This window comes from Onychomys torridus, chromosome 9 (genome assembly GCF_903995425.1).
Source record: "Onychomys torridus chromosome 9, mOncTor1.1, whole genome shotgun sequence".
Lineage (NCBI taxonomy): Eukaryota > Metazoa > Chordata > Mammalia > Rodentia > Cricetidae > Onychomys > Onychomys torridus.
The window spans coordinates 44,302,412-44,326,669 of NC_050451.1; the positions used below are offsets into that span (position 1 = coordinate 44,302,412).

The 24,258-nt window shown below is 52.7% G+C and overlaps 3 protein-coding genes across 4 annotated transcripts; 1 reads left to right on the plus strand and 2 right to left on the minus strand.

Moving 5' to 3' along the window:
• The first annotated feature begins 408 nt into the window (after positions 1-408).
• Ltb4r (leukotriene B4 receptor) lies at positions 409-7,341 on the plus strand. 2 transcript variants are annotated; one of them, XM_036198565.1, is made up of 2 exons: positions 412-1,448; positions 7,323-7,341. In XM_036198565.1, the coding sequence occupies exons 1-2, from the start codon at positions 412-414 to the stop codon at positions 7,339-7,341; spliced, it is 1,056 nt and encodes a 351-aa protein (XP_036054458.1). The 2 variants fall into 2 exon arrangements, with proteins under 2 accessions (XP_036054457.1, XP_036054458.1); XM_036198564.1 differs by lacking the exon at positions 7,323-7,341 and having other exon boundaries at positions 409-1,649.
• On the minus strand, positions 2,203-18,227 carry Adcy4 (adenylate cyclase 4). The gene is made up of 26 exons (XM_036198562.1): positions 18,134-18,227; positions 17,691-17,881; positions 16,053-16,250; positions 15,793-15,954; positions 14,913-15,062; positions 13,893-14,041; positions 13,705-13,816; positions 12,955-13,082; positions 12,675-12,833; positions 12,310-12,442; positions 11,967-12,140; positions 8,790-8,824; positions 8,592-8,678; positions 8,339-8,408; positions 7,736-7,833; positions 6,960-7,044; positions 6,717-6,854; positions 6,016-6,126; positions 5,636-5,820; positions 5,351-5,435; positions 4,815-4,973; positions 3,461-3,607; positions 3,098-3,205; positions 2,875-2,989; positions 2,477-2,601; positions 2,203-2,394 (listed from the first exon to the last, which is right to left on the minus strand). Exons 1-26 carry the CDS (start codon positions 18,135-18,137, stop codon positions 2,248-2,250), a joined length of 3,255 nt encoding a protein of 1,084 aa, XP_036054455.1. The 5' UTR covers positions 18,138-18,227; the 3' UTR covers positions 2,203-2,247.
• A 1,115-nt stretch (positions 18,228-19,342) lies between these two features.
• Ripk3 (receptor interacting serine/threonine kinase 3) lies at positions 19,343-22,897 on the minus strand. The gene is made up of 10 exons (XM_036199842.1): positions 22,759-22,897; positions 22,397-22,537; positions 21,989-22,298; positions 21,429-21,580; positions 21,272-21,318; positions 20,928-21,095; positions 20,754-20,821; positions 20,199-20,543; positions 20,017-20,077; positions 19,343-19,516 (listed from the first exon to the last, which is right to left on the minus strand). Exons 1-10 carry the CDS (start codon positions 22,776-22,778, stop codon positions 19,386-19,388), a joined length of 1,443 nt encoding a protein of 480 aa, XP_036055735.1. The 5' UTR covers positions 22,779-22,897; the 3' UTR covers positions 19,343-19,385.
• Positions 22,898-24,258: the final 1,361 nt, after the last annotated feature.

Genomic DNA, 24,258 nt, shown 5'->3' on the forward strand with positions numbered 1-24,258 from the left:
GCCGCAGGGCTAAGTGGATAGAGGCCTCTCAGGAGACAGAAGAGCTAGCCTTTCACAGGACGCAGCAGTGGAGGGGAAAGTCTCCCAGTCTGGTGCTGGGTTCCGGGGTCTCTTAAGGGAAAGAGGGTGACAGGCTCTGTTTGAAAAGGCAGTTGTTGTTCTGTGTCTTTTGCAACTGGGTCTGTGGCAAAGAAGGGGCCCCATCACCCAGTTAAGAAATTAGTCTTTCTCTTCATCCAGGTCCCTTTAAGACAATGAGGTTGACAGTGATGGCCCTGTATATATTTGGAGGTACCTCGGAAACTTCTGATTTTGGAGATGAGAGTACTCATGCTAAAGGGACGAGATGCCAAGAATCCCTTGGCTTTCTCCTTATGGGCATGCCCACTTTCTACTCTCCAGGTCCTTTTGATGGCTCCAAATACTACATCTCCTGCAGCACCTTCCTCTCCTGGTGGCATGTCTCTGTCTCTGCCCATTGCCCTACTGTCTGTGGCCCTGGCTGTGGGGCTTCCCGGCAATAGTTTTGTGGTGTGGAGCATCTTGAAAAGGATGCAGAAGCGCTCCGTCACGGCCTTGCTGGTGCTGAACTTGGCTCTGGCTGACTTGGCTGTGCTGCTCACTGCTCCCTTTTTCCTACACGCCCTGTCTCAAGGCACCTGGAGTTTTAGAGTGACCGGTTGCCGCCTCTGCCACTTTATTTGTGGAGTAAGCATGTATGCCAGCGTCCTGCTTATCACCATTATGAGTCTGGACCGCTCACTGGCAGTGGCTCGCCCCTTTGTGTCCCAGAAGGTGCGCACTAAGACGATTGCCCGATGGGTGTTGTTAAGCATCTGGGTGGTGTCTTTTCTGCTGGCCGCACCGGTCCTTGCGTACCGTACAGTAAAACGGTACAACAGGACTCTGGTCTGCCGTTCGGATTACCCTAGCGACGGGCATAGTGCCTTCCACCTGCTCTTCGAAACCACCACGGGCTTCCTGCTGCCCTTCCTGGCGGTGGTGGCCAGCTACTCTGACATCGGACGCAGGCTGCAGGCTCGGCGCTTCCGCCGCAGTCGCCGCACCGGCCGCCTGGTGGTGCTCATCATCCTGGCCTTCGCCGCCTTCTGGCTGCCTTACCACCTGGTGAACCTGGTGGAAGCCGGCCGGGCGCTGGCGGGCTGGGACAAGAACGACTCCGTGGGGCGGCGTCTGCAGCTGGCCCGCAACGTGCTCATCGCGCTGGCCTTCCTGAGCAGCAGCGTGAACCCGGTGCTGTACGCGTGCGCGGGCGGCGGCTTGCTGCGCTCGGCCGGCGCGGGCTTCGTGGTCAAGCTGCTGGAGGCCACTGGCTCGGAAGGGTACAGTAGCTCCCGCCGCAGGGGCACCCTGGGCCAGACCCAGAAGGCCACACCCGCCAGTCCTGAGGAAGGCCCCTCTGACAACTTGATGACCTCCTCCACCCCGTCCTGAGCGACGTGAACTGCTGTAGGCTGGGTGCAAAGACGTTCCTTAACTCTGGCCTGACCCACTTCTGTACCTGGAGGACAGTGGGCTGGGGGCTGGGCTCAAGCGGAAAAGAGGGCGGGGTGGGGCGCGTCAGGGCAAACAGTCAGCGTGCTCGGGCCTGGCTTCTGCCAGCAGCTTTATGATTAAAACTAACGTCTGAAATCAGGTCAAGCCTGTGAATGGGGTGTATATTGTGGTGCGTTGGGGGATGTTTATTGGTCCCTGTCAACAGTTCTTTAGTTCCCTGTGGTTTACAGTTTTGGAAAGAACATTTGAGTAGATATAGCCCTACACTCCTAATTCTGAAATAGGGGATCTACAGATCCCACTTGGAAAAAACGTACTGCTGACTCCTAAAAGAATTCACTGTGTGGCCCCCATCCCTCCAGAGTCATGACTCAGGGGACCGGTTCTTGTGAAGTGTCTTCCCAGAAGTTCGTGGTAACCATCCTTGATGGTGTAAACCTAACATCCTCTGAGGAGAGTCCTGGGAGATGGTTCCCTTCTCTCCACCTCCCAAGGACCGGAGCATCAGATCCCATCTTCCAGAATTCTGTGCATCGGTACCTGCCGTCTCTCAGAAGCCACTCCCCCCCACTCCCACCCTGTAAAACAAGATATCCCAGAAGGAGTCTAGAAACACAGCTCGGGAAGAAACTGTGCCATTGAGGAAAGAGGGGGTGATTCCCACCGGGCTTCAGATGCCCCGTAGACATTTTATTGAAGATTGTAGAGGAGGGCTGTAGATTGAAGCACCTAGGGTGCAGAGGGAGACCCAGTTCTCGTGAGGTCTGTGTTCAGGAAGTAAGTACGGAGCTCCCCTTTGCCTTTGACCTTGATGACACCCCGGCTGTAGCATGTGTAACCAAGGGACTGCAGGACCCTCGCTGTCTCCTCGGTCACCTGCAGTTGGAGGAGGGGTAAGGGAGTGGAGGGTAGCCTTATCCGTGCCCCCTCCCCTGTGCCTCCAATGTAGATCTCTCACCTGGATCTTGCCAAGAACTCCTGTACTCTCCATGCGGCTGGCCACATTCACTGTGTTCCCCCAGATGTCATATTGTGGCTTCTGCGCCCCAATCACTCCTGCCACTACTGGTCCGTGGTTCAACCCTGGTAAGAAATGTGGTAATGAGCGACTTTGATGGGGGCAGGCTTTGAAGAAGGAGATTAAGGGAGATGGAAGGTCAGGTGGTTTTATAAGAGAGTAGATTAGGGAAGGGCAGGGCGCCTCTCTCAGCTCTTAGACTAGCAGCTTTATGCTTCAGCCAAGAGAGTAAGTCTGGGGGTTGGGGGGTTGTCCAGGGATGAGCTGGAGAGCAGCTAATGAAGGTCTCAGAGAGGGGAGAGGAGGTACCACATTGCCCCAGCAAAGGAGGTCCTCACCCACGCGCAGGCGGAAGTTGTTGAATGAGTGCTTGTTGATGATATCCAGCTTAGATCCCAGGGCCACTGCAAATTCCACCATGGTACCCAGATGGCTGCAACTTCGATCAGCATCCTGGTAAACGGGTCCACCCACCATGATGGGCACAGAAATAAGTCCAACTCTTGCAGAAGCCCACCAATGGAAGCGCAGGGGAGGACTGACAGGAAAGGGTTGCCATACCTGTTGTGCATCCTGCCCAGAGGTGGCATTTAAGCCTGTGGCTGCCATGTAGGTACTGCCGATAGTTTTGATCTTCTCTACTCCACTGAACTTTGGCTTGGAGAGCAGCTGTAGAGGGAAGACGTTCACCATCCCTTCTCCAGAGCCTGCCCCAGGCCTTTGTAAGCTAACCCGCCAGGCTGTAGAGCTGGAGGTGGTGGTGGGAAGGAGATGGTTGGCCATGTACGATGAAGGGAGCAAGCTCAGTGGACAGGGGGGTTGGAGAGGTTGGGGACTGGGCTTGGCTGGATGGTCAGGAGAGCAAAATGACAGGAAAAGCTGATGGGGGAATCCAGAATTCAGGACGCAGGGTCTTGGAGTCACCTCGTCAAAATCAGCAATGATCTCATTGAGCAGACGCAGACACTCCAACCCCTCATGGTTGATGTTAGATTCAGAATAGAATTCCTTAAAGTCCGGGACCGAAGCAAAGAGGACACAAACACATTCGTAGGACTGGTGGTAGAGGTCCTGTGAGCAGGAGGAGGGTTGAGACGCATAGCTCCCGGGCCGGCAGCTTCATGACTCGCCCAAGGGAGTAAGTTTGAAGAGGGGTGAGCCCGAGAGCAGCTACAGCTCAGGGTGTGAAGAGAAGGGAGCAAAATGGCCCTGTTTACTTCTTTGGAATTAATTAAAAAATGTGTTTATTTCTATTTGATGTACATTGGTGTTTTTGCCATGGATGTCAGATCCCCTGAAACTGGAGTTACAGACAGTTGTGAGCAGCCATGTGGGTGCTGGGAATTGTACCTGGGTCCTCTGGAAGAGCAGACAGTGCTCTTAACCACTGAGCCATCTCTCCAGCCCTGGAATTAATTTTTTAAATAGGTAAGTTTATTGGTGTGTGTGTGTGTATGTGTGTGTGTGTGTGTGTGTGTGTGTGTGTATACGTGTGTGTACGTGTGTGTACGTGTGTGTACGTGTGTATACGTGTGTGTACGTGTGTGTACGTGTGTGCACACATGCTGCAGCATGTGTGTAGAGCTCAGATGAGGACAACCTTCAGGAGTTAGTTCTCTCCTTCCACCTTTATGTGTGTTCCAGGTTGTGAGGCATTCTTTAACCCCTGAGCCCCAGAGAACTAAATTTTTATTTTTTATTTATTTTTATTTTAATTTAATTTTTGAAGCTGAGGACCGAACCCAGGGCCTTGTGCTTGCTAGGCAAGTGCTCTACCACTGAGCTAAATCCCTAGCCCCTAAATTTTTATTTTAATTAATTAAAATTTGTTTGAATAGACACATGTGACTGTCAGCTACCATACTGGATATTGTAGAGCTAGAGGGATGGGTGACCTGCTCTTCAGACAGTTCCCACCACCATTTGACTAGGGCTTCTGAAAATGTGATATGGCCATGATTTGGAACGATGATTGCCTTCCCCCCCCCACCCCCCCACCCTGCCCTACACCCCCAGCCATGGGCCTCCTGCATGGTAGGCAAGCTCTACCACTGAGATATTAGTCCAAAAGATGTTCCTTTGAAACAAAAACTTGAAGCACAAATTTTGTGGCCACTAAGGACCAAGCCCAAGATTATGCTCTGACAAGGCAGGGGCTTAGGTGACTACCTGACCCACTGTTTAGGGACCCCAGAAAGTGTGGGGTAAGACCCAAGAGTTTCACCCAAGCTCAGTCCCAGTGGCACCTGGGCCTCTGGAGTGTGGGGTTGGGAGTCACCTCATTGCGCCGGTTCTGGCCGATGAACTGGGGAGCCACGTGTGCCGGGAGTACATTCTCCAGGAGGAGCCGGGTCAGGTTCTCCATCGTCTCTGTTTCTTCCTGCTCCCGTCTCAGCTTCTTCTTCCACAGGAAGTCCAGGCGGCAGTAATACTCATTCTAGGGTGATAGAGCAGTGCCCCCAACACCCACATCCAGCTTAGAGACAAGGTTCAAGGTAGAACCGTCCTGGAGAAAGATAGCTTTTAAGATCTATTTCAAGTTAGGATCTATAGGACTAGAAGCAGACTTTTTTCTTCTTCTTAGATTTGGGATTGTGTGTGTGTGTGTGTGTGTATGTATGTGTGGTAATGGTGAGAATGTGAGGGATTTAGAGAGCGAAGAAGTAAGAAATAGAGTCGGAACACTCTCTTGGGAGTTTCCAATGGCCAAGTATTACTTGGACTCAGCCCTGGAGATGAGACAGACAAGTTAACAATATGAACCCAGCCTCAGCCATTCACAGGGAGGCCCCGGGACGGGGCTGAGAGATGTACCTGCCGAGCCAGGACAAGGAGCGTGAAGAAGAAGATGAAGAAGTAGATAGCTCCCATCAGCTTGGGTTCCTTCAGCACCCCTGGCCTGCGAGATCAGAATCAAGATGGTTTCCTGTCTGCCCCTTCCCGATGCCTCCTTCTTGCTCCCAGTGCCCCAAGAGCCCCCAGCACCCCTCCCCTTTTGCCTTGTGGGTGCTTTGAATCTGTGAGGCAAGGGCAGCTCTGTGTCCTGTCTCAGTCACGCTCCTGAGGGCTTGAGCAGATGTGTCCTGTGACAGTACATACCTGGAGTCCAAAGGGCTCTGATAAAGGTGGGCGACAAGACAGTCGGACAGCCAGGCGTGGGAGTGCAGAAACAGGGAACAAGATGCCACCAGCCACAGCAGAAGCAACAGCAGTTTCAGTTCGAAGCTCAGATGCAGAAAAAGGGAGCAGGAAAGGGAACCCAGCACGCAGCAATGCATGGAGTACTGTGGGGCGGGGCAAAGCGGTCAGATGTCTCCCCTAGATAGTGCTGGGAGAATGCCCAGGGCTCCTGTTCTCCCAGGGCATGGGGCTTATCGGGCAAACTGGGATGTCACCCATGAAAACAGACACTGGCTGTGACCGCCTTGGATGAGGAAGGGTTTGGGGAAGGAGATCCAGGGCTGCACAGAAACACTCACTGGGATGCTGATGAGAGGCAGGGATCCTGGTAGCTCCCAGGACGCATTGAAAGCCACAGAAGATGCATTGGAAGCCAGGAGAAGGCAGTCTGACGACACGGGCAAGAAGATCTGCAGAGGGAGATGGGCTGAGGGCAGGTAAACTCCTTGGGTCCAAGGGAGGCTTCAGCCGCCGGGCTGCACCTGAGCTAGGGATGGGTTGAAGCCAGACTCCTATAAAGGGGCAAATTCTACTTCTGAACGGTGAGAGAGCTTCAGATGGGTTCTTACTGGCTGGAGGGCTGTGAGAAATGTCATGAATACTAGTATGTCATCAAATCAATGTCAGCTCTTGCCAACTGCTTAACCTCTCTCGGCTACCCTCCTTCTCTCTCTTTTTAATTTGGCTGGGGGGTGGGGGTGGTGATTCCTATTGAATTCAAGGAACAATTATAAATTCTGGACACTTCAGCCAAGTAAGCTAAAAATGATGTATGCCTAAGAGGAAAAAGATAGGACATTCAACAAGGTGTAAACAATGATTATGCCTGGGAAGTAGGACACACACACACACACACACACACACACACACACACACACACACATCCCATCATCCTTTGGTCTTTCTTCTTCAGCTGTCATTCCATATCCAGGGATTCCCTTTCAACCCGACAGGGCCAGTCTGCCTGATGGTGGTAGACAGAAGCCCCCTTTGTCCTCACCAGGCTGGCGATGGCCATGGTGAACACCAGGAGGATAGTGGCGGTACCCAAGGCTACTCGAAGTCCTGGCCGTGTGGCCACCAGGACAGACAGTGCAGGCAGCCAGTGCAACATTTTGGGACCTTTCTGGACACACTTCTGTGGAAGGAGAACAGTTGTCTTAGCTGCGGGGCTGGGACTCCTTCTTCAGGCCAGGGCGCAGCTAAGGCTCCAGCTTGACACCCCCACCCCCAGACCTCTCACCGTCAGGTGCTCTGAGAAGCAGATGAAGAGGAGGAGAAGGAAGAGGAGGAAAGCGATGCTATAGGTGATGGCCAGAGCTGGGGGCCTACGAGAAGACAAGAGGGTGGCTTTGAAGGGTCAGAATGAGCTCTGGCGTGAGGGGCTGTGCCTGCCGTCTGGTTGGGAGACAGGGCTTGGGAGAGGGGCTTAGTCTCAGGGATCCAGAGGGGCTGCTGGTGGGGTCTGAGGTAGGTCAAGAGCAGTCCAACAGGCCCTGATAAAGTTGGGACAACACTGAAGGGGTCCGAGGATCCCTAAGAGTGGCCATGGCTGAATCAGTCAGCCTCTGGGCTGAAACTCTTTAACCTCTGAATGCTGAACGAGACCTCAGTCTTCAAAGTAGTGGCCCAGGCTTGAGAGCCTATATTACAACTCAGTCATTTGCTGTGAGAGTCGGGCTTGTCGATGAGAATACAGTGTCCTTCGTGGAGATGTTGTTACTGTCCAAAGATAGAGGTGATTGAAAGCCGTCTGGATGTACACTATTTTCTCTTTCAGCACTGACGGCTGAACCTAGGGCCTCGGGAAATGGATGCCACTCTCTCCCACTCAGCTACACCACCAGCCCCCCCCCCCCAGGATGCGCATTAAGATGAGGACTGTGATTATCTCCGGAGGATGTGGGTGAGTGACTGAAGGGTGAAGGTGCCAGAAGAAGAGAGTGTGGGTCAGGGGTCAGGAAGGGCAAAGGGCTCCACATAGAAGAGCCAGCGCTGCTGCTGCCTGGTGTGACTCACCTGTTTGTCACCAGCATCTGGATAGTGAAGATGGACAGAAAAACCAGGAAGGTGCAGGCCGCGTAGTATTTGAAGGCAGGGAGTGCAGAGAGCCGGTACTGGAGGCAGAGGGATAGATGGAGACGGGGGTGGGGGGGGTAGGGGGGGGGGGGGGGGGGGGGTATCGGTACCAACCATGGCTGGGAAGGTATCAGCCCCAGGCAGGAGGTGGGCCCCCAGCCTCACTCTCCACCTCTAGTTCATCTATGTAGCCCCCACCCTTTTTTCCAGGAGATATCCCCACTACCTACCAGAATAACCCAATCTACAGATGACATTTTTTTCTTTTTCTTTTGTCACGTAACCTGGATTGGCCTCAGACACACTATGTAGCCCATGATAACCTTGAACTCCTGGTCCTTCTGCCTCCGCTTCCCAAGTGCTAGGTTTACAGGCTTGTACCATGACACCTGGCCTGACTTTCCTAGGGAGGCACAATCCCCTCATCCTAGGGTCCAAAACTATGCATACCTGGGAAAGACAGGCAGCGACAGAAGTCCCAAACCTTCCCAGGGGCAAGGGCCAGGGCCGGGAAACCTTTGGGTGCTCCGTTCTCCACCTCACCTGTTTCTCCATCTCCTTCTCTCTGAAGTACAGCGTCAGGAGGTTGAAGTCCTTCGACTGCTTCCACTGTCTGGTGTGAGGCAGGAGGAGGTGAGCACCAGAGAGGATGGAGGTGAGTGGGGTGGGGAGAGGCGCTCACGGGGGTCCTTCTTGAGGATAGCTCCTCACTGCCCTCCAGACCCTCAGAGGAGCGCTACCCTTCTCCACCACACCGCCTCAGGGCCTCCAGCCCGCTGCCCGCTGGTGTTCGTACTTCTGAGAGTTGAGTTGCTCAATGACCTGGAAGAACTTGGCATCCCCAGTGTCCAGTTCATCATCTAGTCCCCGAGGGGTGCGACTCCTGCACAGTGATAGCCAAGCCTGTTACCACAAAGGACCTCAAAAGTGCAGAGCAGTCCCCTAGGCAGGATTCACCCAGCGTGCCCCCCTGTCAAAGATGAGGTCTCCTCACCGGTCCAGGCTCCACTGGGGGCTGAAGGCCTTCTCCTGTCAAAAAGCACATGATGGGGCTGTGGTGAATATCCCCTCTTCATGAAGACGGACTGTAAACCTGATAGAACTTTCTACATATGTTCTTGACTGTGTGCCCCTGATCTGGCTGTTTCTTCTGCTTCCAATGGCCTCCATCCCATCCTGTATGAAACTCTGCTTCCCCAGGAAGGATCATTTCAAACTCTATTTCCTCCTAACTCTATAGACTTTAAAGCCTTTGCTTCCTCTTGGAGAACATCCCTTAACTGGGCAACCCTTTATCTTCTCTATATTGAGGTGGCTGTTAGTTCTGTGTCTCCTTGAAGACTACAGGTTCTAGGGGCTGGACCTTTTCCAGAGGTGCTGAGTTCAATTCCCAGCAACCACGGGGTGGCTCACAACCACCTATAGTGGGATCTGATGCCCTCTTCTGGCATAAAGTCATATATGCAGATAGGGCATGCATACATAAAATAAATAAATCAATCTAAAATTTAAAAAGAGTGTAGATTCTAAAGGCAAGGACTTTCGCATTGCCCCCGAATGCTAACAAATTCATTGGCTTGAAGTGGAGGGACTCTGAAGAAAATATTGACCCCCTCTCTGACCTTTTGTGAGGTCAGCTATGCTGTGCTGAGAGAGAGCTAGCTGGTCAAGGTAGGTAACGAGGTAGGAGAAGGAAGAAAAAGAAGGGAATTCAGTTAGATTATAGTCATCTAGTCATTCTTGACTTCACCAGAAGGCACACACAACACATACAAAGTCATAAAAATGGCCAGGTATAAAAGAGCCATTACTGGGGGCAGAAAGTGGTGTTCTGTGCCCCTCAGACTAGTGCAAGAGGTATGTTGAGCATCTTTTCCTACCCTGCTTGATCCACTTGATGGAAACAAGATCACAAATAGAAACTGGGACTATAGGAGAAGGAGAAGGGGGAGAATAAGGTATGGGGGGGATGGTAGATTCTAGATATGGGGCCTAGGTGTGCATATATGTCCAGACTTAGCTTTTGCCAACCTGCTCCCTTATGCCTTAAGTTACATGAAAGTAGGGGGAAAATACCTACTCATTTCTGTCTTTTCAAGAACTATTCTAGTGCCTGACACAGATAACATTTAAAAAAATATGAGGGATAGGTAGGTATGGTAGCATATAATTCCAGCACCCAGGAGGCTGAGGCAGGAAGATTGCTTCCAGCTGGGCTATATAGTGAGGTCTTGTCTCAAACAACAGTGATAAGATTCATGTATGGGTGGAACATTTCAGCACAAATACTGCTCTACCACTCCACAGTTCCACGATGTTAAGAGTAAGCAGGTGCAGGGCTGGAGAGATGGCTTAGATTTTAAGAGCACTGGCCGCTCTTCCAGAGGTCCTGAGTTCAATTCCCAGCAACCACGTGATGACTCACAGTCATCTGTAGTGAGATCTGGTGCCCCCTTCTGGCCCGCAGACATACATGCAGGTGTACATAATAAATAAATCTTTTTTTTTTTTTTTTTTTTTTTTTTTAAAGAGTAAGCAGATGTTTGCCTAGAATACATGCAGTCCTGGGTTTGATCCCCAGGATCATACAAAACTAGGTATAGCTGGGTGGTGGTGGTGGCAGTGCACACCTGTAATCCCAGCACTCGGGAGGCAGAAGCAGGTGGATCTCTGAGTTTGAGGCCAGCCTCCAAAAGCTACAGAGAAACCCTGTCTCGAAAAAACCAAAAACCAAAACAAACAAACAAACAACAACAACAACAACAAAAACTAGGTATAGTGGGCCACTTGGGAGATGGAGGTGGAGATCAGAAACTCCAAGGACATCCTCGGCTACTTAGTGAGTTCAAAGCCAGTTTAGGATACATGAGATAGGGAGGGAAAGGAGGAGAGAAGGAGGGAGGGAGGATGGGAGGGAGGGAGGAAGAATAGTCATGTTGGGAATTACTAATATTTGACTGAGTTCTTGAGTCTTCAGGGGCCAGTTTCTGGGCTGATGGGGCCCTGCTCCAATCAAGAGGCGCCCTCGAACAAGCTGTGCTCATCCCACTACTCAGACGCTTAGCCTTCACAATAACACTCTGGGGGCCTTCCGTTACAAGATTGTACCCAAGGTTGTCTCCTGGTCCTTGGGCTTGCGGCAGACTCCAGGCAGTGCTTCTTTTGCACCGTGGAGGCTTCCCTTTGCAGCAGGGCGTGGGCTCCTGGTGCTTTACTTTCTCTTCCTCCGGCTCACTTAACCCCTGTGACCTCTCCCTTCACTAGACTGGCATTTAGAATCCTTCCTAGAGCTACTGGGGCCAATGTGTCCCTCGTCCCCACTGCTTCCGGATCTCTAGCACTGTTTCTGCTGGATCGAAAAGGAAGGAGAGGGGATCGAACACGAGGTCTCCGAAGGCACCTCAAAAATCCAACCAGGCGTGTCCGACACTTGTGGGAGAGCTTCAGAAAGGCGGCTGGAGTGTGGGGCAGATTTGGGAAAGAGGAGGATCGGGGAGAGAGGCTGAAATACATGCCTTTAGGAACATGACCTGGCCCCCGTACGGAGCACCGACCCTGAGAAGATTCGAGAGCCTTCACTATGGGTGGGCCACAGGTTACTGCTAAGTCTTATATATAGGTCCAGCAGTAACAGGCCCTTCCCTAGCTTCACCCAGATAAGTTGTAAGCCCACCTCTTCCCCTCTGCCACAACCTTGCTTGCTCACAGTCTTAACTCTTCAAGGCCATGAGCAATGTTTCCTGTCACCTCATTGTCCTTGTGTCTGAGTGCTGAGGAGTAGAGGCAAAACCCAGATTGCCCACCACTTAACTTGGGGAAGGATGAAAGAAAGTATGCAATTGTAGTTATGCGCCTTGAGAGAGGCATGTGCTGGTGGGATGGGTGTGCCAAGTCAGGAGGAAGTGGGGTTTAGCTATTTCCTTTGGATGCCAGGGGAAGGGAGGGTTGGGGTGCAATGGGTATGGTGTCTATGGGGATCTTTTGTTATCTCTGAGGTGAGCTGGAAGGGAGGGCAAGGAAAGGTCTGAACCACTGATTATGGCAACCAGGAAGTTCAGGGCTGTCACACATTACCAAATGATTCACCGGGGGTGAGGGGAGGCTGGGAGTGGAACCTCGTGAAGGTTGTTTTTTCCCCAAGCGCAGGGTTTTATGGCAGAGGTATACGTACCGGGAGCGGGGTGGAGGTGGATACGGGACTGTCAACGTGGCTTAGGTGGGCGAAAGGCTTGGCTGCACCCCAAGACTCCAGATAACGAGTCATCAGTAGTGATGGACGCATCTCGTGGCCCTCCAGAGAAGACAGTAATCCTTTTGCAGTGCCCTTCTCGTCTTCCTCTTCAGCCTGGAAAGTCTGAAGTGAAAATGAGGTATTTCTCCACTCTCCCACACCCCTTATAGGCTTGTCCCACATCACAGCATAGCAACTCAATTTCTGGCATAGAAGGAAAGACTGGTCTTGCTGACTAGGTGGTTTGCTTGTCCAGTCTGTGGGGTCCAAGCTGGGCTTTTACCCGAGGATCGACGACCAGGTATGTAGGTTCGCCTAGCTCCCGAAGGTACGGGTCTCGGTGTTCCAAGTCTGCACTCTCCACAGCATAAGCCCCTGCCAGCAGGGCCAGGGTGGCCCCTGTGATGTGCACGCGTCTGGAAGGAGGGAGCAGTGAAGTCAGGAGGGAAGGCCTCTCAACCTTTAATTTCTTTCAAAGACCATTCCCAGAGCCGTGACTTCAAGAAAGGCCCCCATGGTGTAGGGAGTGCCTCCAGACACCCCAGAATCTCCCTGAACTTGTCTTAGGGACTGTGAACAGGGTAGTAAGTAGCATGTGAGGGATTCAACTGGCCTTTTGCTATAGCTGCCCCAGGCTCCACGTCTTACCCTGGAACACCGCCAGCTTCCATGTGGTTGGCCAATGTGACATCATGGGACCAGACATCATACTGCCACTTCTGTAACCCAATGACTCCACAGAGCACACTGCCCGAGTGCACACCCACACGCATGTTGATGTCCACACCGGTGGCTACCCGAAGTTTCCTGAGCCGAGTGTGGGACAAGCTTAGTCCTGCCAAGCTCCTCCTCTTCTCTGCCACCTTGCCTCCCACATCCCCTCCCATCTGTTTCTCTGAATTTCTCCTGCTCACACACCCAAGCTGACCTGATGGCCCGGCACATGTCCAGTCCCATGCGCACGCAGTTGATGGCATGATCTGGTAGTGACAGTGGCAGCCCGGAGACACAGTAGTAACAGTCTCCCAGGATCTTGATCCGCATGCATTCGTGCTCCTGGGAGTATGTGTGTGGGTGTGTGGAGGAACCTGGTTAGAGGCCAGAGGGGTAGGAGGGAGTTGGGAAAGGTGGGGGGCAGCTGTGGCATTCCTGAAGAACTTCTGAGGTTGGGAGTGTCTAGGTCAGATCTATGGCCTCCCTTGAAACGTGGCTGACTGAGGTCCCTCCTGCAACGTCTTTATCAGAAGGAATAATCAAGGTCTGGAGTGTCTGTGGTCCTCCTCAGTTTTGGTATATGTGTGGGACATTCATATCAGCCCATGATAATAGTGTCAGGATTGAGGGACATGGAGGCAGACTCCAAGCTAGGATGTATCCATCATGTCTGATTAGGTGCTAAGCTGAGTTGTTGAAAGCAAGAATTTTTTCTGGAAGGGCCTCCCAAGGTCAGAATGCCTGAAAATTTCTGCACATACTCAAAGGCATTATGCTAGGGATGTCTGTACAGAGGTCTCTTGGGGATGGTGACAATTTCCTGAATGGGATCGTTTGTGAGTGGTTCCTACTTCTACTGCAGTATCTGGGAGCTTGGCCTGTAATGTCAGACTTCTTAGAAGGTGGGTGCTCCCCAGCATGTGGTATTTGAGGGCCCCTGGGTGGGGAGGGAAACCCCTCTGACCTTGGCAATTTGGTCGAACTTGCCAAACAACTCATTGAGCATGAGGATCAGCTCTTTAGGGGAGCACTCGCTGGCCAGCCTGGTGAAGCCCACGATGTCTGCATACAGCACACTGCACAGGGTGGACTGTGTTAATGGGGCCACGGCTGCAACCCAGGCTCCCTCCCCTCCAGCTTCTTCCCTCATACCTGACTCCTTGGTGCCTCTTGACATACAGGCTGTGAAAGTTGTTTGTGTTCTCTGGCCGTGACCTCTGTCCAGTCTGCAGCCTGGCCATGATCTCTGCCTTCATCTCTCGGGCCAGGTAGGCAGGCAGGATGGACAAAAGGAGGTGCTCCTGGAGAGAGTCCCTGTGGTGATGCCCTACTCTCCTGTGCCCTATCACTAAGAGCCTCAGCCCTGCAAACTACTCAGGCTCCCACACATTACATCTACCCACTGGTGTGCTCCCCAGTCCACCCAGCAGGACTCCATCATCTTGGACTCAGTTGGACACAGTATCAACACCTAAATTTGAAATCTTCCTTCAATAAATTTTTTTTTTTTTTTTTTGAGACAGGGTTTCTCTGTGTAGCTTTGTGCCTTTCCTGGAACTCACTTGGTAGCTGAAGCAGGCCTTGAACTCACAGAAATCCACCTGCCTCTGCCTCCCGAGTACTGGGATTAAAGGCATGCGCCACCACCGCCCCGAATTTATTATTCTTATTTTGAGACAGTATCTTACTATGTAGCCCTGGCTGGCCTGGAACTCACTATCTAAACCAGGGTGGCCTCGAACTCACAGCTATATGTCTGCCTCTGCCTCCCAAGAGCAAGGATTAAAGGTGTGTGCCACTATACCTGCTAAAATTTAATTTTATTATTAGTGCATGATGCATGTGTATGTGGGCACATGTGTCACAGTGTGTGGGTGGAGGCCAGAAGACAGCTATGTGGAGTCAGTTATCTCCAGCTACCTTTACTTAGGTTCCAGGATTTGAACTCACGTCTTCAGGCTTGTCCAGCAAGGGTCTTACCCTCATCTATCTCACTGGGCTTCAATTTGAATCTAGCAACAATCTTCCAGGGGTGGGCGGTAGTCACATTCCATATAAGAGGAAATACTGGAGAAAGGCAAACGGACTACCCAAACCCACCCCATATGAAGGTGGTAAAAAGCTGCTCCTGCTGAGCTGTAGTCCTCTTCCTGTCTCTTAGGTCCTACTGACCTGATGCTTTTTCTCAGTGTCCAGCCTCCGGCGTGAGTGCAGCGATCTGAGAGCCTCCCGGAACGTGGCACGCAGTGCTCGCTCCATCAGGGCCTTGTGGTATGCTCCCACCACGTTTCCACACACGAACAACACTGCATTTGCTGCCAACTGTGGGTAAAGACCAGGCTCGGAAAGTACACCGCCCAGTGGGGCTAGGAGAGTCAATCTGTGTAGCTCAAGTTGGTTCTAAGAACAGGATGAGGGGAGCCTGGCTGTCCAGTGAGGGACCTAAGTATCTCAGGACAATTGGTGTCACACTATGACATCCACGGGAGAGAGCTGGTGGTCCCTTTCCTCCTCTATGCTTTCTGCTGTAGACTCTTGGCTGCTGGGCTAATCTGGCCACTTAGGTCCAGATGTCTGGCATGTTTATTTCCTCTCTGAGAATACTATTCCACCACATTCACCTCCTGGGCCCATTCCACCTACAAGCAACTACTCAAGTTCCAATCACATTTTCCACTTTTTACTTCTGTACCTGTGAGAGAAAAATGGCTGATTTCCCCCTAGGCTACAGGGCCCTCTTCCGGTAAAGGCAAAAGGTAAAGGCAGGCATGATGCACGGATGTACCAGCTCCAAGAGGTCACTTAGGCTTGAGCCCTGCCTTGAAGTCCCAGCTCAGCTCAGCTCAGAGGATTTTTATCAAGCAGCTGAGCCAGCTGTGGAACGTTACTTCACTCCTGCTTTTTTGTTCATTTGTTTTTTTTCCAAGACACGGTTTCTCTGTGTCCTGAGCCTGGCTATCCTGGAACTCACTTTGTAGACCAGGCTGCCTCTGCCTCCCAAGGGCTGGGATTAAAGGCGTGCGCCACCACCCAGTTACTGTTGCGGTTTTACCTGTGGTAGCAGAGCCCTCCGTGAGTCAGGCTGCCACCCAAGGTACAGTCCAAGGACCAGCAGATGTGACAGTGACGACATAAGACCTGCACCAGCAGCCTCCCGCATGCCCAAGGGCAGCATGGCGTACACGGTGAAGATGATGAAGAGGAAAAAAGACACCTGGAGAAGGGTGTGGTAAGCTGAAGGCCTGGCTTCGCTACACAGGGCCTGACTTTGAGGTCCCTATTCTCTGGCCCCTGGGCTGTCATTCTCCTCACCTGGTCCCAGGCGCTCACCACACCCCCAGTGAACAGGAATCCGTGGCCTAGAGCCAGCAGTGAGGCCCAGATGAGGCCAGAAAGAGGTCGAGTCCAGCGCTGCAGTTGCTGCTCTCGGGAAGCCAGCCCCAAGAGCAGAGAGAAGCCACCCAAAGCACACAGCACAGTTGTCAGGAAGCTCGGGTCTGAGGTCAGTTCCTGTAGAGAAAGGATGTAGGAAGCAAGACTGAGATGAGGTGCTTTGGAGTTTTGGCAAGGTGAGAGGGAGCAGGGTAGATGCCCTCCAGTCCAGTTCTGTAGAATGTCTTAAACACAGGCACAAAAAGAAAATAGGGCTGGTGAGATGGCACAGTGGGTAGGGGTGCTTGCCACCAAACCTGATGATCTGGTTTGTTTCCCAGAATTCACATGGTGAGAGAAGAGAACTCATTCCTTTGAGTTGTCTTTTGACCTCCACGCAAGTGCACTCATGTACAACACACACACACACACACACACACACACACACACACACACACACCAAAAACAAAACCCCCAAAACCAAAAACCCCCCCAAATCAAAAACAACTAAATAAACGAAGTACACAGCAGGCCAGCATCAGGCCGAACCATAAGGATCTGCTGAAATTCTACCGGTTTCACCTATGAAGTTCATCATTTCTCATGGTTCAACCTAACCCTCCCACCCTCTTTTGTTTCTTTTTCCAGTTTTGAGGCGGGGTCTCAGGTAGCTTGGACTGGCCACCAACTCACTGTATCTCCCCAGTGCTGGGATTCCAGATTTGCCTGGCTATTCCCACAGGTCTTGTCTGTTAAAGGGGACCTGTACAGCATGTGCGTGGCATTCGGAGTGAATGTCCCCTAAATGGCTAACTTGCTGAGGACAATCCTCCCCTCTGAAACCATGGCGCTGAACTTCACAATGTTTACCCAGGCAGCCCAGGGTTCTGCAGCTCCTTGCCACCTGAGCGCTGATATCTGGATACCTGCCTTTCCTCTAGTCTAGAAGTCCTGTTACTACCCCTACCCCTTGTTCCCACTGCTTTCTGGACTTGGGGTACTCAAGGATAACTGTACTCAATCCTTATTCCCACCTTGCCTCCAAAGAGTGGAAGGAAAACCCGGACCAGAATATTTCCAGATTTGGGATTGAAGAACCCTTTCCCAACATGAAAGCGAATTTTTTTTTTTTTTTGGAGGGGAGGGGGAAGGGCAGCTAAACCACAGTGGATGAAAACTGCATTTTGGAAGTCTGGGGGCACAACTAAGAGCCCCACATTCCCTAAACGGAGAGAAAACGTCAGGAAATGAATTCCCCCAGGGACATGAGTAGAGTTTCCTCCCTGGAGAGCTGGAAACTCCGGTGTTGGATTTGCCGTAGAACCAGTAGAACATAGTGAGATGCATCCGGAACTCACTCTCCTCCCGGTATAGACCCAGAGAACAAGCCTAGAGAGACCGGGGCTTGGTCACATGTGCCCAGAGTCACAACAATTCATGATGAGGTTCAGTGCTTCTTTTCCGGTTCCCAGCAAAGACATTATTAACTAAGGGACCTCCCCCCCCCCTCGCAAATCCCAGTCCTTCAAAGATCCCCAGCCCGAGGCTGCCCCTGCCTAGAGCAGGCTCCCATCTCACCCTGCCGCTGGCCCAGGCGACGGCTGGCAGAGCCACGAGCGTGCACAGCACGATGACCAGGAGCAGCAGGAGCAGTGGGTACTGTTGGCTCAGGCTGTAGTAGGTCTCGTAGAAGAGATCTTCGCTGGGGGGCGGCCGGGGACCGAAGAGACGGGCCATGGTCTCCCCCGCCCCAGCCCGGAGCCCCTGGCCTGGGGACGGCAGGGCACTGAGTTAATAAGCCCGCTTTTCTTCCTCTGCGGAGCCACTCCGACCCAAGCCTCTAAGCATTCCGAAGCAGTAGGGTTCCCTGCCAGGCGCTCTCCCAAAGGGGTCCCAGCTGGATGTGACAGGACTTCTGGATCTTTCCCACAAATCGGACCGTGGTAGTGCCCTAGCAAAAAATCTCACCAGAGGGACAGGAGTCGGGTCTGATGAGAAGGGGCCCCAGAATCTCCTCTTACCCATCAACTCACTGCTTTGTGCCAAGCTCCTGAAGCCCCCTCAGCAAAGCTAGGCCCCGGGGAGGGAGCCTGGGTAGGCAGGCTGCCACTCACCCTCGCGGCAGGGCGACTGGCGCTTCCCTCTGGCGCCAAGGCCCCCTCCCACTTCCCCACGCTAGAGTCCGGCCCCTTCCCGTGCCTAGCCGGACTACCCTGGCTACTTCCCATGCTCAGATTGTGTGTTCTAACCACCACCTTCCCTCTTTCTTCGATGAAGAGCATGTGGGCTGTGGGAGAAACACGAGGTAATGAGGAGGACCGAGAGAGATGTATCAAGATAAAGATACAGTATGTGGAGAAGGAGAGGCTGGGGAGGCTGGAAGTGATGCCTGGGAGGATGCTGGGAGGAGAGCTGTCCCGATACCAGCTGGGGCTGGGGTGTGGGTGAGGACAGATGTGGCATTTCCCTTCCACTTTTGGTCACCCTCCCCAACCCCCCAACGGTGTGGCCAAGTGTGAACTATCCAAACTTCAGCCATCTCTAGCTCCTTGGGTTGGTGCTTCTCTTTGCTGGACGTATTTACTAACTTTTGGACGCAGAGAATCAAAAATACTCCATGCCTAGAAAGCAAAGTGCATGAAGTCTGTGCCGTGGGAGGATGGATGGTCTAGAGAGCGTGGGGCACCTTTGAATTTCTAGAGGCATCCTCCTTCTCCAGGGCCCCAAAGCCCAGTGCTCAAAATCAAGGAGAAATGGGGAGTGGCGAGGCCACACTTCTATCCTGTCAGGTCAGGCTTAGGGTGGCGTCAGTCCAGAGCGCTGGAGGAAGCGCTCCACCCTGAGACTGGAGTACCAGAGAGCCAAGGCTCTGCTATCCCTTCCTGCCACCAGCTGGACCCTGACCTTATATGCCAAGAGGTTGCCCATAACTAGTCCCCAGGGCCCCTCTTCCTGCTTCCGCCAGGCGGCAGCACCATCTCCTTCTTCCCGGTAGCCAGCTCCTCCTGGCTGCCTATCCCTGCTCCCACATGGACACCTCAGACTCACTCACAGTTAACATATTGTATTTATTGACTTTTGGGACATAGGTCAAAAGTCAGTTTGGGTGTAGGACTTAATGCTCTCAAAGAGTATTGTGGACCACAGGAAGTGGCGATGATTGTCTTAGCCATTCCAGGAGGCTTACAAAGTGCCTTAATTTCCATTATAATTATACTGGCATTACAGGCTCCAGGCTCTTGAGGTACTTTCTGAAATCTGCTTGTGGAGGGGCTACCAGCCCCTACCCCTGCCGCACTGTGCTGGGCTCTTCTTGGGCAAAGCAGTTCTTGGTGGTACTGCCATGTAGTTATTTTTTCCAATTTGCACTCCAAAACAGTTGGTGATGGTAACAGATGGTGTCCCTTTAAGAGAAAAGGAGGTGGGAGGTGGGAGGGTTCAGTAGTTGGAGGAGTTTAACAAGAACTTTTGGGGAGAGGGGCAGCGGCACCTTGTGTTCACCCTGGGGAGTGCAAATGCAGGGTCTCAGCCTGCTAGAGACCAAGCTGTACCTCTCCAGAGTAGGTCTCATAGAAGAAGCTCGGGAGGAACAGTGTCTGCTATTTGGGTGTCTTCGATGGAAGACCCTCTGAACTGCCTTAGCAATAAAGGAACTGTGAAGGGTCATGGTTCTGGTGCTGGGGAGAGTCAGCAGATCCGGGGGCAAATCCAAGCTTTGTTATGTGACCTCAGTGGGATCCTCACCTAGTGGGTGTCCAGTTCCTTATGTATTAAATGACAAAGATTGGGTCGGATGATCTCTAGTCCTTTCTCCCCCGCCCCCTGCCGCCCCGAGGTAACTCAATTCTATATAAAGGTGTTGAGGAAGAAGGTGATGAAAAGTTGAGCAGGGGAAGAGGGGTACCTGCTGCTGCATTTGGCTCTGGGACCCAGGAGGTCCAGGCGGTGTGATGTCTTTGATCTCCCTGCAAACAGCACAGAGTTCTCAGGCTTTCTATTCAAGAGGCACATCAATCACTGTGTACCCTCAACCCTAAGTGTTCCATGGTAAGGGGGCATACCCTAGCCTTGCCAATGATGTCTCACCTGATTCCTTTGGGGGTGAGGACCTGGAGTCTCAGTAAAGTTTGGGCTGGGTGTTGGGCCTCTGGAGGGCAAAGTACGTGGAATGTGGGGAGTTCCAGCCACCGTATCTGAAGATGTCACCGCTGTTGTGGCATGCCCAGTCGGCTCTGCCCCTGCTCCTCTCCTTTCAGTAAGGCTGATGCCTTTCTCAGGAACTGGTCTGACACCCCCCTCCAGATGCAGGCAGTCCAACATTTCAGAAACCCTGGCTTCCCCCGGGCCATCCATTTCTGCAGTTCTCTGGCCTGGCTCTAGGGCAGACAACTTGCTGTTGCTGTTTCTGTGCTGAGACAGATATCGCTTTACCTGTACAGAGACGAGTTAAGGGAGCCAGAGTCAGGGAATATTTTCTTAGTCTCTAATCTGTTACCTGGAGACTCTGGGGTAGATTGGGTGGGCAGGAATGATGGTCAAGGATTAAAGAACGGTGGCCAGTGAAGATACATTGGATGGTCAAGGGGGCCACCTGCCATCCCTGAAAAGCTCCTGGATGGGAAGGTGGTTTTGGAAACTAACCTCAGAGACAGCATCATCTACCTTGTCCTGGACCAGGATGTAGGTTTTATTGGTTTTTGGTCGGCAATCTGAAAGGCAACAGAGTGAGTTGTATATGAGCAGAACTTTCCTGGGGGAAAGCTTCCTGCAGAAGACCCAAGTCTATCCTAGTTGCTAGAGAAGCAGCCGTCTCACCCTGGAAGGACGGCCTGTCCTTGGGCTCAGAACGCCAGCAACGCACCATTAACTCCTTCAGTACTTCCAAGCCAGGAGTCTCAGGGCTAGATGGAGGCACCTCTGTCAAGGGGGGTCGATTCTGCCTTTCACAGACTGCGCCATGAACCAGTGATGTATGGTCTACCACTGGAGTGGGGGAGAGTGATAACACAAGGAATTCATGATGGGAGGAGACAAATCATGGACAGAGGCAGCAGCAGGTGTCATCCAAGGAAGGTGAGGCAGGAAGAGGGCAGTCTCAGTAGGTAAGGGCGGAAGGGAGAGCACCTAGGGTAAGTGTGTCAGAGTCTGTGTAGTCTTACACTCGGCTTCTCTTCCAGTCAGTACGGCCCACATGAGGATCCCGAAGCTGCACAGACACACAGTGGAGGCTTAGCTGGCCCCTGGTGAGACCCCTTTCCCATATCACACCCTTGAAAAGCGTAGACATTTGGAATGTTCGCGGGTGGATAGCTTTACCTGTAGACGTCGCTGGCTGTGGACGCCTTCCAGTTAACATCAACCAATAGCTCTGGGGCCAAGTAAGCTAGGGTACCCCCTGGATCCCTGGACCTGGATCCTGATCCTGACTGTGACCCTCCCTGAAATGTGGACAGGCCAAAATCTGCTATCTGTAAAGGAAAGGAAGAGGGGGGTATCAGATGAAGCAGGCCAGAGATTCTCCAGAATTTTCCCTCTGTCTCCTCCAGCGGATGCAGCCTCAGCTTTTTGAAGATGGTATGTATGGAGGACCAGAGGGAAAGGTAGAGTCAATGAGACCTCCGGGAAGAGATCTAAGTTGCTGATGGGCAGGCCTAGGTCTAGGTATGTCAGAGTTTCTGGGATAAGTCAGCCTGGGTCCATGGGGGCTTTGTGGAATAGGTCTGTGGAACTGACCCAGGTGGGTGAGGAGGGCCTTTGTCCCTGGTATGGCTAGAGATAAAATTCCCAGTTGACCTGGGTAGTCTTGTATTCAGAGGGACAGACCGAGGGTATTCAACATGGCTCCCAAGCTTGCACGAGGGTGTAGATGAGCTGACCTTGGCATGGAGCTCTGGGTCCAGCAGGACATTGGAGGGTTTGAGGTCCCGGTGCAGGAGCACTGGGTCCAAGCTGTGCAGGTAACACATCCCCAGCACCACTTCCTGCAACAGGCGGCAGAGGAGCGGCCAGGGCCGAGGGCACATGGGCTGCAGCAGTCCTGAGAGGGAGCCGTTCTCCATGAATCTTGTCACCAGAGCCGGCCCAGACACGTAGTCCCACTCAAGGTTCTCGGTGACCCCCAGCAGGAGCAGCACGTGCTGGTTACGCAGTTTCGTCATGGCCTTCACCTCCCTGGATATCGCCTCCCTACACTCCGACAGGGAGCCACAGTTGGGACGGACCCTGGAAGACCTCTCCTCTCCCCGCCCCCTCGGGCCCCCGGATCAGATCCTGCCTACACTCACAAGTTCACGATCTTGACTGCCACATCATAGCCCCATGTTCTGTGTTGTGCCCGGAACACGGCACCGAACCCGCCTTTGCCCACAAACTTCGGGTTCTTCAGTTCTTCACAGGGCACGAGAGAGGCCGAGGCACCACAGGGCCTGAGAAAAGGTTCTCGTCCAATAGGGTGCCCACCCCCACGTCAGCGCATCCTGTCTCCCAAGCCCCGCGACTGCGCGTGGGCAGCGTGTCAGCCTCCCCCCGCGGGCCCCCAGGCCCCCAGCTTAGTCCCCTGCCTCCGCTAAGGCGTCCTCAGCCTGTCCCGGGGTGTCCTGTGTGGGTGTGCCGGGGACTGAGGATCCATCCCTCACGCCTCACTCACGGTAACTTGGCAGAAGACATCAGGAGCTAGCGGGTGCCTGGAGTTAGGTGCAGAGAAAGAGCCGGACGATGCCTACCGCTCGGGGTGTGGGCTGAGAGCAAGACAGGACCCGCGAAGAGCGTGATTTATTGGACGCGGAGGGCCAGGCCCCGAATTTCCAATTCCGCTTTCCAGGTCGCTCCCCCTACTTTGAATGAGTGACTGAACAACTTCCTTCTTAAAGGCAAAGGGCACTTCTGCGGTCCCGCCCCCCTGGGGTGGGGCAACTGAAAACCTGAGGCTGTTCTTTTCTGTGCACCTGCCTTGAGCTGCTTCCACCTTAGGAATAACTGGGCATTGGGTATGCCCCCAAAGGAGACCTCACCATCCAGGGACGCACAATCGGCTCCCCACAACAGCCCAGTCTCTCTTGGAACCGTGTTGGGCTGAAGGCAGGATGGGCATTTTATGGTCTTAGACTCAGCTCTCCTAAGATCCTGGGTAATGCTTCGAATAAGGCTTGCCTTGGGCCAGGTACACATGCTGGCTTCATTAATCTCAGATCAACCTTATTTAACTTTCTATAGACAAGGAATCCCAAACATTTACAGTTTAAGTACCTTAGCCAAGTAAGTATGGAAATAGCTTAGAACCTGGTTCTACTCCACCAAGCTAGCCCACATTTATTTATTTATTTAAAAAATTTTGTTTTATTGAGACATGGTCTCTCTGTGTGGCCCTGGCTGGTCTCAAACTTGCTATAATAGACCAGGCTGACCTCAAATTTACAGAGAGCCATCTGCCTCTGCCTCTAGATTAAGTACTGCGACCATGCTTGGCTTATTTATTCATTTTTAAAATTTATTTAAGTGTGTGCATGTCCATGTATGTGGGGGTGGGGTGCATGTAATGGTGTGTGTGCGTATGGAGGACAGAGGACAGAGGACAACCTCAGGTGTTTGGCCTCATCTTCCACCTTGGTTGAGGTGTTGTTCTCTGCTGTATGCACAACGCTAGCTAGCCTGTGGGTGTCCCAGGATTCTCCGGTCTCTGCCTTTTCATCTTACTGTAGGAATACTGGGATGACAGAAATGGGCGACTGTCCCCAATTTCTCTTGCGTTGTGGGGATTTGAACTCAGGTCCTCATGCTTGCATGAGGAGAGCTTTAACCACTAAGCTGCCCTCCCCCGAAGCCCAAGCTAGCTTATTTTTCACAAATGCCTCTGGGCTGTATAAGTCCGCCTGTGGTGCAGGAGGCTGGGGAAGGCGTGAGACATGCAGCCATGCACTGAAGGGCCCCTCTCTGAATTCCTGCTCAAGTCACTACTCACAAGGTAGGGACTTGTCTGCTCTGCGAACTGCTCTGTGGAGCTGGAAGGCTCTAGAGCTCTCCCAGGGCACCGCAATCAGGCCAGGTGTGCTGGCCCTGCCTAGGGCTACTGCCATTGTGGGGTCCGTAGCCCAGATAGGTTCAACTTAGGGCTTCCCACTCTTTCCCTTGCATGATACCTCCTGCATGC

What these genes read in the sequence shown, in the direction of transcription:
- Ltb4r (XM_036198565.1), top strand. Translation starts at nt 412, where the DNA reads ATGGCTCCAAATACTACATCTCCTGCAGCACCTTCCTCTCCTGGTGGC.
- Adcy4 (XM_036198562.1), bottom strand. An exon ending in GACATGTGCCGGGCCATCAG is followed by an intron (nt 12,834 to 12,954) that starts GTCAGCTTGGGT and finishes CACTCGGCTCAG; the next exon opens with GAAACTTCGGGTAGCCACCG. An exon ending in CTGGGCAGGATGCACAACAG is followed by an intron (nt 2,990 to 3,097) that starts GTATGGCAACCC and finishes CCCGTTTACCAG; the next exon opens with GATGCTGATCGAAGTTGCAG.
- Ripk3 (XM_036199842.1), bottom strand. Translation starts at nt 22,778, where the DNA reads ATGTCTTCTGCCAAGTTACC. An exon ending in CTCACCCCCAAAGGAATCAG is followed by an intron (nt 20,078 to 20,198) that starts GTGAGACATCAT and finishes TGCTGTTTGCAG; the next exon opens with GGAGATCAAAGACATCACAC. An exon ending in AGAGCCAAATGCAGCAGCAG is followed by an intron (nt 19,517 to 20,016) that starts GTACCCCTCTTC and finishes TTTCTCTTAAAG; the next exon opens with GGACACCATCTGTTACCATC.